General features: G+C 35.8%; 1 protein-coding gene across 3 annotated transcripts in view; it reads right to left on the minus strand.

The window, feature by feature from the left end:
* The window catches only part of LOC110570819 (U2 snRNP associated SURP domain containing), a 55,603-nt gene that overhangs the window by 6,836 nt on the left and 36,096 nt on the right, over positions 1–12,671 (minus strand). For all 3 annotated transcript variants that reach the window (XM_044920331.1, XM_021678861.2, XM_021678862.2), the window contains 5 exons: positions 11,188–11,344; positions 9,982–10,077; positions 9,221–9,287; positions 4,641–4,800; positions 309–419 (listed from right to left, as the gene is read on the minus strand). In XM_044920331.1, the coding sequence (XP_044776266.1) occupies positions 309–419; positions 4,641–4,800; positions 9,221–9,287; positions 9,982–10,077; positions 11,188–11,344 (591 nt within the window). The remainder of the gene's footprint in view (positions 1–308; positions 420–4,640; positions 4,801–9,220; positions 9,288–9,981; positions 10,078–11,187; positions 11,345–12,671) is intronic.

A 12,671-nucleotide genomic window follows, 5' to 3' on the forward strand; every position in this document is an offset into this window, starting at 1 on the left:
CAAATGTTGAAGCTTCACAGAAGGTCTTCCAGTTTTGAAAGCATGGTCTTAGCAGATTTTCTAGTCCATAGGTAGCATATCCAGAATAAAAAAGTGTGCTGTTGCCCTAAGACCCTTTTCCAAGTTGAAATAATTGCAAAACATCAAATTTCAAATGTTCCCAATTGTCTACCAGTATTCAGCATTTACACATGAAAGGGTGTAATCTGAGACATACTTTTCTTTAAGTATACCAATACACCAATATTCTAGGTAGTCAAACAAATAACTTTGGAAAACGCGTATTATTGAATACACTCATTCCTTACTCGTTGAAGAAGTTTATCTCTGTAGTGTTCTACTTGCTCCTGAAAGCTCTGGCCTGGTTTTTTAGGTCTTTTTCCAGATTCCAATTCATCCTGAAACTTCATAACTTTGAGCTGTGAAATAAGACATTTTAAAAATAAATCTTTTCATCACTATAGTTTTTCAAGCAGTGCTTTGCTCCTGTAAAAAATTTTTTTCTTTGAAAAAGTGTGTAAAAAGGAAAAAAAAGGAACATAGCAAAGTAGTAACTGATTAGGACTCAGTCAAAATGTAACATCAACATAAAGCTCCCTTATCTGAAGGCCACTTGTTAGACGAGTCCAATCACGAAGAATTCAAGTGATCGCGCGTGGGCCCACATGCTCTCTGCACAGCCACGTGAGATGACTCATGAACTATAGTTCATGCCCTTAAGAATCTACTTATTATCTCAATGATAATGAATTTGCTATCTGGCTCCCCAAATGTGAAAGGCAAGGTTGCTAAATGCAACCTACTTCCAACAAGATAGGACAGCAGGCAGAACACAAGTAACCATAATTTTTTTTTTAAGCAGCATTCTTTACAGTTCACACAGGACCAAAAACACAGAGCAACAGAGTTTGAAGGTTTCACTCTATTTACAGTACAGTGCAATCACTGAACATCAAGAAAAGGTTAAATCATAGTAGAAATATACTAAGAGTATATACTAATAAAAAAAAGATTAGAAAAACTTCCGATTCCATTTCTTGTAATTTATCCATATGAGCACAAAACTATTTGTACAAAATTATTCAATTCTGCATTGTTTGTGTATACATTATATATTTTAAGTATTTTATGTTAATATGCATCATATATTAATACATATACATTTATAAGTACATTTATGTTACATATGTAAATATAATATAAAATACTTACTATATAAAGATATATATACATCTTTATGGAACAAAGGGAGAACAGGTAAGGTGAAATGCATGAAGATTCAGATAATGTTGGAAGTGGAGGTAGAAAGCACATATGGATCCACTGGGTTGCAGTGCCAAACCTGTATACCTTATTTCACTCAAAGAGGGAAAGAAAACAGTCTTGCCTAATGGAATTATTGTATATGCAAACATCTTAACCTATTTTTATTGAGCACTGATATGTCCTTTAAATGGACTAAATGCTACTATAAATGTTTTATTTGTATTTGGAAACAAGACCTCATTTGTTTTAGGTTTTTTCCCCCCCTCGCTACAAATGAGGCTTTCCAACCAACAGAATGGGAACAAGTTACAAAAACCTTCTTCCATTCAAAGTGTTATTTTCACTGTTTTTTGACTTCATGACCATTTCTCATACTTTCGCCAACTTTTGCCCTTTTTCTACCTAATTCCACTTCTATAACCAGGTCATTTATAATCAGAGATTTGAGGTTCTTGCCTCTTTCAAAACTCTTAAAAACTCTTTGCATTGTTGTTTTAATGAGGACTACATTTCAAAACACAGAAGACATAAGGGTAAGAGAGAGGGGAAAAGGGAAAGAAATGTAAATGTCTCACTTCACCACTGTGTGAAGCCTCCTATGACTAAAGTGACTCTGTTCTACAGAATGCATTCATGGCAAATCAGCTTAAGAGTTAAGCGCTGCCCAGTGTTACTTTGGAGAAAGAAAGGCGTTCCTAAGAGAATCTTTTAAAAAATCATTATAAAATCCTAGGGCGCCTGGGTGGCTCAGTTGGTAAAGCAACTGCCTTCGGCTCAGGTCATGATCCTGGAGTCCTGGGATCGAGTCTCACGTCGGGCTCCCTGCTCAGCTGGGGGTCTGCTTCTCCCTCTGACCCTCTTCCCTCTCGTGCTCTCTGACTCTCATTCTCTCTCTCTCTTAAATAAATAAATAAAATCTTTAAAAATAAATAAATAAATAAATAATAAAAAAATAAAAATTATTATAAAATCCTTATAGTTCCTGCTCATGTGACCTAACTCAGGTGCAAGCACAAGTCCAGGGCACCCAGAAAACAGGTGGCAAAGGATCCCAACTCAAATGAGAGCAGCACCATGTACTGGCTTATTTGCCAGCTAGCTATCTCCCTGTTGCCCTGGGACAGTGGCAAGTATCACCTTCCCACTCAACTATCCACTCTTTCCTCAGGGGTCAGGGCAAAAAAGGGATCTTTCTGCTCCAACAACATAGAAGACACACCACCACCACCCCAACCAACCCATGTGTTCCACACCTCCAACCCTTCTTGGTAGAAGTGGGGATGCCAACAGAATAGGAAAAGACAACTCCAGCATAGGCCAGGCTCTAAGCAGTATATCTGAAAGATTAAGAACTTCCTTCCAGCCAACACCAGTAATACCCTATGCCTGCATGTTTTCTAAGTGCTTTGTGAAAGTCTGTATTTTATAATACATATTCTTCGGTTTTTATTAATCCCATGCTAAAAAATGTTCAGTTACATAAGTCAAACCAGTCAAAGAAAGACAAATACCATATGATTTCACTCATATGTGGAATCTAAGAAACAAAACAAATGAACAAGGGGGGTGGAAGGGGGAGGAGACAGACAAACCAAGAAACAGACTCTTAACCATAGAGAACAAACTGACAAACTGACAGTTACCAGAGGAGAGGTGGAAGTGGGGGGATGGGTGAAATAGGTGATGGGGATTAAGGAGTGCACTTGTGATGAGCACCAGCTGTTGTATGGAAGTGCTGAATCACTGTATTGTACACCTGAAACTAATATTACACTATGTGTTATCTAACTGGAACTTAAATAAAAACTTAAAAAATGTTCAGCTATAGACATCTTTATTACGATGTATTTGGGGAAGAGAAGAGCTTTCAAAAAGAAAAACTATAATGGGGCGCCTGGGTGGCTCAGTTGTTAAGCGTCTGCCTTCGGCTCAGGTCATGATCCCAGAGTCCTGGGATCGAGCCCCGCATCGGGCTCCCTGCTCCAGGGGAAGCCTGCTTCTCCCTCTCCTACTCCCCCTGCTTGTGTTCCCTCTCTCGCTGTGACTCTGTCAAATAAATAAAATCTTAAAAAAAAAAGAAAATATATTTTTATTCAACTCCAGGAAGGCAGAGTTCGGTAAGCTTGGGAAGAGTTCTGAGAGTTAAGAATGGGCATGGGCAGCTTGGAAAAAATCCACAGGTAGAGTATATTCACTGATACATTTTTGCCCCTAAAAAATTTATAGAGAATGTATATAAATAAATACATCCCAGGAAAAATGAATCAACATGTTAACTCTGAAAATCTCTTCTCTTCACTTACAATAGACAGTATGCTGATTCTGTCTAAGGTTAAACCAAAATACTTTCCCTGTTAACATTCTGGCTTGGTGATTCTAAGAAAGAGTTGGACAAAAACTTGTACCAGCACAACAGTGATTAGAGAACTGGAAACAAGTTAACGACTATGGCAGATATTACAAAGTAGTACAACGAGTAGTGCTGACACACAGTAGGCATGCAAAATACTGTTAGTTATATGAATGGATAAAGATTTAAAATGCACTCTTATATATACTTTTGAGACTCTGGGCAGACTGCTACACCAACGTTTACTGGGAATGTTTCATCTCCTTGGGGCAAGGAATGGGGAAGGTTCCCATTACAATACCCTTCCCTCTCTGATATGTCTGACTAGTTTTGGTAATAAAACAGGCATTAAAAAAGGAGAGGGAATTGAGGGAGGAAAAAATTTGCTTGAGATGGTCTGGATTTCAGACTATCAGAAGGTTTTCCCCTTCTTACTGTTACTACTTAATGTCTACTCTCCCCATCACAAAAGGATGCATACACTTAAAATGAGCCCACTGTAATAAAATGTACACATAACTTGAACGTGCCAGAAAGAATCTCACTTTTCCTTGTTACATACTATGTGCACTCAAATGTTATGGACTTCATAATGCCAAATGTAATCTATTCATTAGAAGAATCAAGATCTTCAGAGGATCTCCTCTGTGCCACACACTGGATTTATGATGATGAACAGACAACAGACAAAGCCCTTTCCCTTCATGTGAATCACAGCCTCGTAGGGAATACAGACATTAAACAAGCAAGATAAGAAAACAAAAATAAAACACACACCACAATACATGTAAAATCACAAGAGAAATAAATAGGGAGAAGTAAGCAAATACAGAAGTTTAAGAAAAGGACAGCAGGAGAGAAGGGATGCTTGAACTAAGAGGCCTGTAGGAAGTCAGCTGGTATGAAGGTTTCCAGGCACAGAAAACACAGCATGCAAAGGAATGATGCCAAGAGGGAGCTTAGGTCAGTGGAAAAGTGAGAGAAAGCCAGTGAAGTATAGTTTCAACTTCATTGCAATACTAACCTCAATTTCACGAAGTTTAGCTCGTTTTTCCTCACTCATTTCAGAGTACTTAGAGAACTTGGACTCAGTCATTTCTTCTTTGATTGGATTAGAGTACAAATGATGTTCTTCTGATTTGGAACTCTGAGTATCTTCTTCATCTTCACTTTCTTCTTCTTGACTGGAAATAAGCAGAATATATCATATGTCAAGGCAGAAAAAAAATGTTATTTTACAGTCTGGCTTTATTTTTCACTGCCTTAGACTGTAAATAATGTTAACAAAACATAAGAGGCCAATTCATTACTAAAACATTTCTAGAAAATATTTTATAAAATAATACAATTTTATAAAACTTATGTTTCTTCCACATAAGAAGTTGAGCTTCAACATAATCACTTTTTAAAATTCTGTGTATGTTAATGTTATCTGTGTGCCTTTCATTCTGCAACAAACTTTCCTTGCGGCATTAAGTGAAATGAATAATCAGGCAATGATTCCCCACATTTTCCAGTTCAGCGTGAGTTCAGGAAGCTTAACGTTAAAAAAGCCAAACGTATTTACTCTTTCTTCAGCAGGGGCTATACACTAGAAAATACATGAGTTTGTGTCACACAGTTAACTATGAAACAATGTAGCATGTAAAGACCTTATCTGATTAGCATATAACCCTAGGAATAAAGCAATGTATAAATTTTAAATATTATCACACATTAGTACTCATGTCAGAATTGATTCTAAGAATTATACTGATTCTATATCAGATAAGAAGAAGAAAATGAAAAACTAAGTGACTGCCACGGGTAAGGATATAAAGAAGAAAAAAATCTATCCCTCCAGAAGCAATATAGTGGAAACAGACAGGCAAGCAACTATGTGCAAAGTTGGTCCTCACTGCTAGACTCAGACTGACAAAATGTTCTTGAAACACAAATGAAGGGGCTTAAAAAAAAGAAAAAAGAAGTTGTATGCTCTGGGACAGGACTTTGGTGTGCACATATGTCAAATCTGGGAAAACACGTCATCCACACACAAACTCAGAATGTTTATATATATATATACATATATATATATATATGTATATATATATATAAACAAAATTCCTTTTATAAACAATATTGATTGTGACATTAACATTACTGGCATAGCCTAGAAAATATGCCATTTTCCCTTTAATATTTGAACCTTATTTGTTGGGATTGGGTACTAAACACATTCTACCATAAGCAGGAGTCCTTTCAGTATATATTTAAAACTATTCATAATAATGTAAAAGTAGTTATAACCAAATTCGTTCCAAATAAAAATTATTTGAGAGACTGATAACAGAACTCACACACTGATGAGAAAAATGTAAACAAGGCAGATAAAAATAAAATGTTGGCAATTCAGAATAAGAAACATGGTACTAAGAGAAGACTATACTACTAGTTTTGTAATTTCTTACCCAAAGGTCCTTTCCTGAACATTACTAAAGTGCTTTACAAACTTTATACTCTCAGAGCCCCACAAATCATTAGTACCTCATAAAGGTAAAACTCACTACAATACTTAAAGAAGAAAATAGTAAAAGCAAACCATTTCTAGAAAACTATATTCATTGTGGAAATAAATATTTACTTATACTTAACACTTCTCATTAATTTGTCAGAAACTTCCTAAATGCAGGTTTTTTTTTTAAAGATTTTATTTATTTATTTGACAGAGAGAGACATAGTGAGAGAGGGAACACAAGCAAGGGGAGTGGGAGAGGGAGAAGCAGGCTCCCCACTGAGCAGGGAGCCCAATGCGGGGCTCGATCCCAGGACCCTGGGATAATGACCCGAGTCGAAGGCAGACGCTTATCGACTGAGCCACCCAGGCGCCCCCTAAATGCGGTTTTTAGGTAATTTTTTTAAACACAAGAATTTCTTATTTTATGGTGCATAAATTTTTTACAAGTATTTCAGATGCTTCTAAATGGTTAAACTATATGCATGTGTATGTGTAAATACAGAGGTTTGCTGGAAGATTATTCCGGAAAGGGTCACTCAAAAAGATGAGTCACAATTAAATTGTGGTATCTATGCAATGGAAATTACCTAACCAATTCCAGCCTGTATTTACAAATTGCAATAATTTTTTTGCAAATTCAAATATTCCTTAATAAATATCCTTGAACACTTATCTGAATGCTTTCAACTACAGATAAATACAGAGCACATAACTATATGGACACAAAATAATGCCCATGACACTTACGTGAAAAATGGAGTCAGAGAACAGTATGGACAGTATTATATAATTTATGTTTAAAATAAATATACATGTCTTACATATACAGAGAAATGATCCAGATGGCAAGACACCAAACATTAACCATATTATTTACTTTTAAAGTGAGTTACACTTGATAATCTAAAATACATATTCATTTTACAATTGCGATTTTAATTCTTCAGGGCCTGAGCAGTCTGTTCTAACTGGTTTTGACTTTAGCTCTCAGTTACCAGTTCTAGGTTCAGATCTCATCATAGCTTCATCTTACTCTTTTAAAGAAATGGAAATTCAAATCTATAAAACCATACAGGATTCATTATAAATGAAATTAAACTACTATTTGGAAGTTTTCTACAAAACAATAGTAGGGCTCTATTTTTTTTTATTCTTATGTTAATCCCCATACATTACATCATTAGTTTTAGATGAAGTGTTCCATGATTCATTGTTTGTGCATAACACCCAGTGCTCCATGCAGAATGTGCCCTCCTCAATACCCACCACCAGGCTAACCCATCCTCCCACCCCCCTCCCCTCTAGAACCCTGTTTGTTTTTCAGAGTCCATCGTCTCTCATGGTTCGTCTACCCGGGCTCTATTTTTTTTTAATCACCTTTCTGCCATAAAAAATAATTACTAGTTTCAAAATGGCATTTTGGATTCAGCCACTAGAGAGCAGTAGCGAGGCATAAGAAAATTTAAAAGACCAAAAAGTTGTATATGAAAAAATATCTTATCCTTGCTTTGTACTTTCAGAAAGTTATTTTTGTTATTGTGATTTGTTTGGAGCTCTTAAAAATAAAAAAAATTAGGGGCGCCTGGGTGGCTCAGTCGTTAAGCGTCTGCCTTCGGCTCAGGTCATGGTCCCAGGGTCCTGGGATCGAGCCCCGCATCAGGCTCCCTGCTCCACGGAAAGCCTGCTTCTCCCTCTCCCACTCCCCCTGCTTGTGTTCCCTCTCTCGCTGTGTCTCTACCTCTCTCTGTCAAATCAATAAATAAAATCTTTAAAAAATAAAATAAAATATATTTCCGTGATCCAGGTCTCGCTGTATAAACATGATTACTCTGTCAACACTAAAATGCAGTCACATTCCAAACATTAACACAAATATCAAATTTATACAAAAAAAAGTTAACACTTTTAGAAACAAAACCAACTGAAGAAATATTTGAGTTCTGCAATGGCCTTTTCTACCCTTCCTAACCCCTAAATTATTGTCATGAATACATATAATTATTTTAAGCCAGTGATGCTACAATAGTGAGAGACGTTAATAATGATGTATTATATTCATTAAAAAAAGGTTAAAACACTATTTTAAAGCAAACTGGACTGTCTCAATTCCTGTACTCCTCAACAGCCCTAGAGAGGTATTTCCACCAGCAAACCACACCTATATTTTGTAAATATTTTGTCATAATCATTGATTTGTTCTGACCATCCCAATGTTTCTGGAAAGACATCACTGCTGCCAAGTTTTCCTCAGCATATCAAATTGTGCTCCCACATATGCTATCAGTCACATTTCCTTCACAATCTAAATGCTACTAATACCTATTTTCTGAATCCACAAAAATGCCCAAATTGTGCTGGGACACAAAAAGGACTTTTTCCTTTGTTCACTTTTCCATTTGATAACCATAAAAAAAAAAAAAAAAAAAATTTTTTTTTTTTTTTTAAAACAGAAACCTCTGCTTTGTGTTCTTGAGGTCACCTATTCTATTTAATAAAATCAACTTCCTTCCAATGATTTAAAAAGGTGTCAAGTTCTACCTGAAAACTACCAATACACACTTGCCAGGAGAAACTGGGAAGAGTATTCCTATAATCACAATCTTGGGGTGATTACCGAAGAGCAAAATTCAAAATTGTAATTTCTCTACATGTTAAAAGCTTTCTTTCTGTTATTTATTCTTAGTTCTTTTGAGGTGTTTACATTTAAATAACAGAATGGCCATAATGCAATGCTTAGCACTGTACAATTCAAATAAAAAGCAGCATAACTTTCCCATTCACATTTAAAAAATCACTTTTTTGGAGCCAAAACAATACCTGATGACAAAGATCTGAAATAAGTGCAGTTGACCATTTAGTAACTACCGAGAGTATACGCACCTAGCGTAGAAAAATCAACTCAGAAGCAAAGTGAAACCAGAGCCATCAAGACCAGAAACCAAAAGCTCTTTATTCACTGGAAAAAACAATGACAAACTAAAAATGATCCTCTCGAGTTTTTTAAGAGTGAGTTTTCCTCTTCACTATTATTTCAAGCATACCTCTCAATGAAAAAGGGAGTGTATATGCAATAAGAAACTAAGTATGTTTGAAACTGAGATTCTTACTTTTGATTTTCTTCTTCTTCTGATTCTTCATGTTGGTCAAATAACTCCCATTTAGAAGTTGTTACAGCTGAGTGGAAGGGAAAAAAAGGACGTAATTCCATAAGGTAAATTAGCATTTTTGCAGTAGCAAAGAAGCCCAGCTTTAGAACTGAAAGTTTATATTACAGAAGTTATTTACAATTATCTATTTTTTGAATAGCCATTTCTATGCACTAAATTTCTTTCTTTCCTCACACCTATGCTTTAATTTTATTCAAATTCACAGAGTGACAAATTACGTTATCATTCTTATTTGTGTGCTAGATGGTTAACATTTATTTCATTAGAACCTACAAATACTAGAACCTACAAATACTAACAATTACGATTATAAACACTAAGGACACATGTCCAAGTAATTATGAAAGGCAGGTCTAAACTGCATCTAATAAGTCAAGCACTATGGGAAGATCAAAGCCTGGTTTCTCTGAAAGTGACCTCTAAGTAGATTTCCAAATAGGTATACCTTCCCATCTACATTTTCTACTGAAATGCCTTAACCTGAAAAGTTTTAGTGATTTCTCAGATTTACTCTCAAAGCATCCAAACTGAAAGATCTAAGAAAATGGTAACAGCAACCGTAATGAAAATTTAGCCACTAGACATAACTCTGGGTCTTAAGGTTGAAACATCATAAAATGCAAAAAGGAAACATACACACTAATGATTAATTTTAAGTACTCAATTTTTTAAAGCTTAATATTTATTGTACTTTTACTCACCCTGTGCTTCCAATTCAGATTCATCTACAGCTTCCCATTTTGATGGGGCAACTTTAAATATGGGCTCATTCTTCTTTGAGTCCTCAGTTGCATCCACTATTGAGGAAAGATAAGCCATTAACCCTGACTACTAGGGGTTGACTTAAGTAGTCCATGGGTATTCAATTATATTATTGAAAAGTAAAATAAAATAAGGCCACACATGGACTAGTAATTGCTAGTGTCAAGAATTATGATTAATCCAATTCTCTAAACCTGAGGTCCAATTTTTAAACATGTATGTGTCAATTCAGAATATACAAGTTGTTATGATTTCAAGCAAATGGAGAAGTTGGGGCAATAAAAAAATCTTTATTATCTCTACCTAATTACTGTTTATTTTTTTTTTTTTTAAAGATTTTATTTATTTGACAGAGAGAGATACACAGCGAGAAAGAGAACACAAGCAGGGGGAGTGGGAGGGGGAGAAGCAGGCTTCCCGCAGACCAGGGAGCCCAATGCGGGGCTCGATCCCAGGACCCTGGGATCATGACCCGAGCCGAAGGCAGACGCCTAACGACTGAGCCACCCAGGCGCCACCTACCTAATTACTGTTTAAACTACACAATTCTTTAACTGTTCAATCTTTTCATGTAATTCAAATGTACTAAAGACTGTGTACCCTTCTTATTTCCAAAAATGATTTTAGGCATCTAGGAAAACTGAATCCATAAACTATGAATAAAAAGAGAACTGATGAAATGAGGAATCTGGGATTATAAATAAAATTGAGCACAAGATTTCGCCTACAGTTTTCCTGAAAATTAAGACAAAAAGAGAAACTAATACTATACCGGGTTGACTATCCCAACAAAGAAATGTGACCAGAAAGAAAACCTTTTTCTTGGCAGAGTCAAATGTATTACTGGGAATTTGAATTTTGAAAAGTCAGAAATAGGGACGCCTGGGTGGCTCAGCCGGTTAAGCGGCTGCCTTCGGCCCAGGTCATGATCCCAGGGTCCTGGGATAGAGTCCCACATCAGGCTCCTTGCTCAGCAGGGAGCCTGCTTCTCCCTCTCTCTCCTTCTGCTTGTGCTCTCTCTGTCAAATAAATAAAATCTTTAAAAAAAAAAAAAAAAGTCAGAAATAAAAGAAAAAAATTAAAGCCTGACACCAAGAGTTTTGGAATCCAACTTCTTAGATCATCAGTTTGAAATCTGAACTTACAAGGCACTCCATCAAGATCATCATCAAGACTCTTTATAGGGACACCATCAAGATCATCAATGGGAGTAGCGTCAATAGGAATTCCATCCACATCTTCTAGAGGTGCACCATCAAGCTCTTCCTCAATTGGGGCACCATCGAGGTCATCTGGTACATCCTACAGAAATATACATACTGTTGTAACATTTTCCTTTGCTTACTAGTCATATTGCTACAAGATTAATTTGCAAACCAGTAAAACCCAACCAGCTGGATACCCACATTCCCAGGTACAATGTGAGGACATAACTAGGATATAATTTATCCTCCTGACAAAGAAGCAGTCATTCTTTCATTATTTATGAAATATCTACCAAGTGTTTACTGAAACCAAGTACCATGTAAGGCACTGAGCATACAATGATGAGCAAAAATGAGTTTGTCCCCTTGGTCCCTCCTGTAATAGGGCTTACTAGAATTTTTTTTTGTGGGGGGGGGAGGAAGCAGGAAATCATATAATCACAATATACAAAGAACTGCAACTATCATGACCACTACAACAAAGAGGTATATCATACTATTCAAGTGTATGATAAGTAAGTTTCACCTACAGAGGTCTGAGAAAGCTCAATGCAGTTATGCTTAAAGGATCTCTGGTAAACAGGAGATGTTTGAGAGAGAGGGAGGAGTATTTACAAAGGTCTATGGTAGAAGGAAATATATATTTAAGAAACTGAAATGAGGACCATGTGCTTGGAACAGGGGGGCCAATTAGGAGGATCTTGTAGGAGTGAAAGTGAAAATATAATTGGATTAGGATGGTAGAAATGAATATAAAGGATTCATGAAACACAATGAGGTGAAAAGCAACAGAATCGTGATGAATAGAATCTGCTACCATCACGGTGCATCTCTTCATGCACATATTTACTTATAAAGCTACTTTAATAAAATTAAATCATGCTATATATATTGCTCTATTACATACTTCCTTCTACTAATACATTATATATCTTTTCATGTCATCAAAAGTCAAAAAAAATACATGGAGACAAATGAAAATGAAAAAGAAAAAAAAAAAAAAAAAACAGCCCAAAATCTTTGGGACATAGCAAAAGCAGTTCTAAGAGGGAAGTTTGTATCAATTCAGGCCTACCTCAAAAAACAAGAAAAATCTCAAATAAACTATCTAACCTTACATATAAAGGAACTAGAAAAAGAAGAACAAAGCCCAAAGCTAGTAGAAGGAATAATAAAGATGAGCAGAAATAAAATAGTACTCAAAAAACAATAAAAAAAATCAATTAAACCAAGTGCTGGTTCTTTGAAAAGATAAACAAAATTGATAAATGTTTAGCTAGACTCATCTAGAAAAAAGAGAGGATTCAAATAAATAAAATCAGAAATGAAGGAGGAGAAATAACAACCAACACCACAGAAATACAAAGGATTACAAGAAGACGCTATGAAAAATTATATGCCAACAAACTGGATAACATAGAAGA

The sequence above is a fragment of the Neomonachus schauinslandi genome, chromosome 1 (assembly GCF_002201575.2).
Source record: "Neomonachus schauinslandi chromosome 1, ASM220157v2, whole genome shotgun sequence".
Lineage (NCBI taxonomy): Eukaryota > Metazoa > Chordata > Mammalia > Carnivora > Phocidae > Neomonachus > Neomonachus schauinslandi.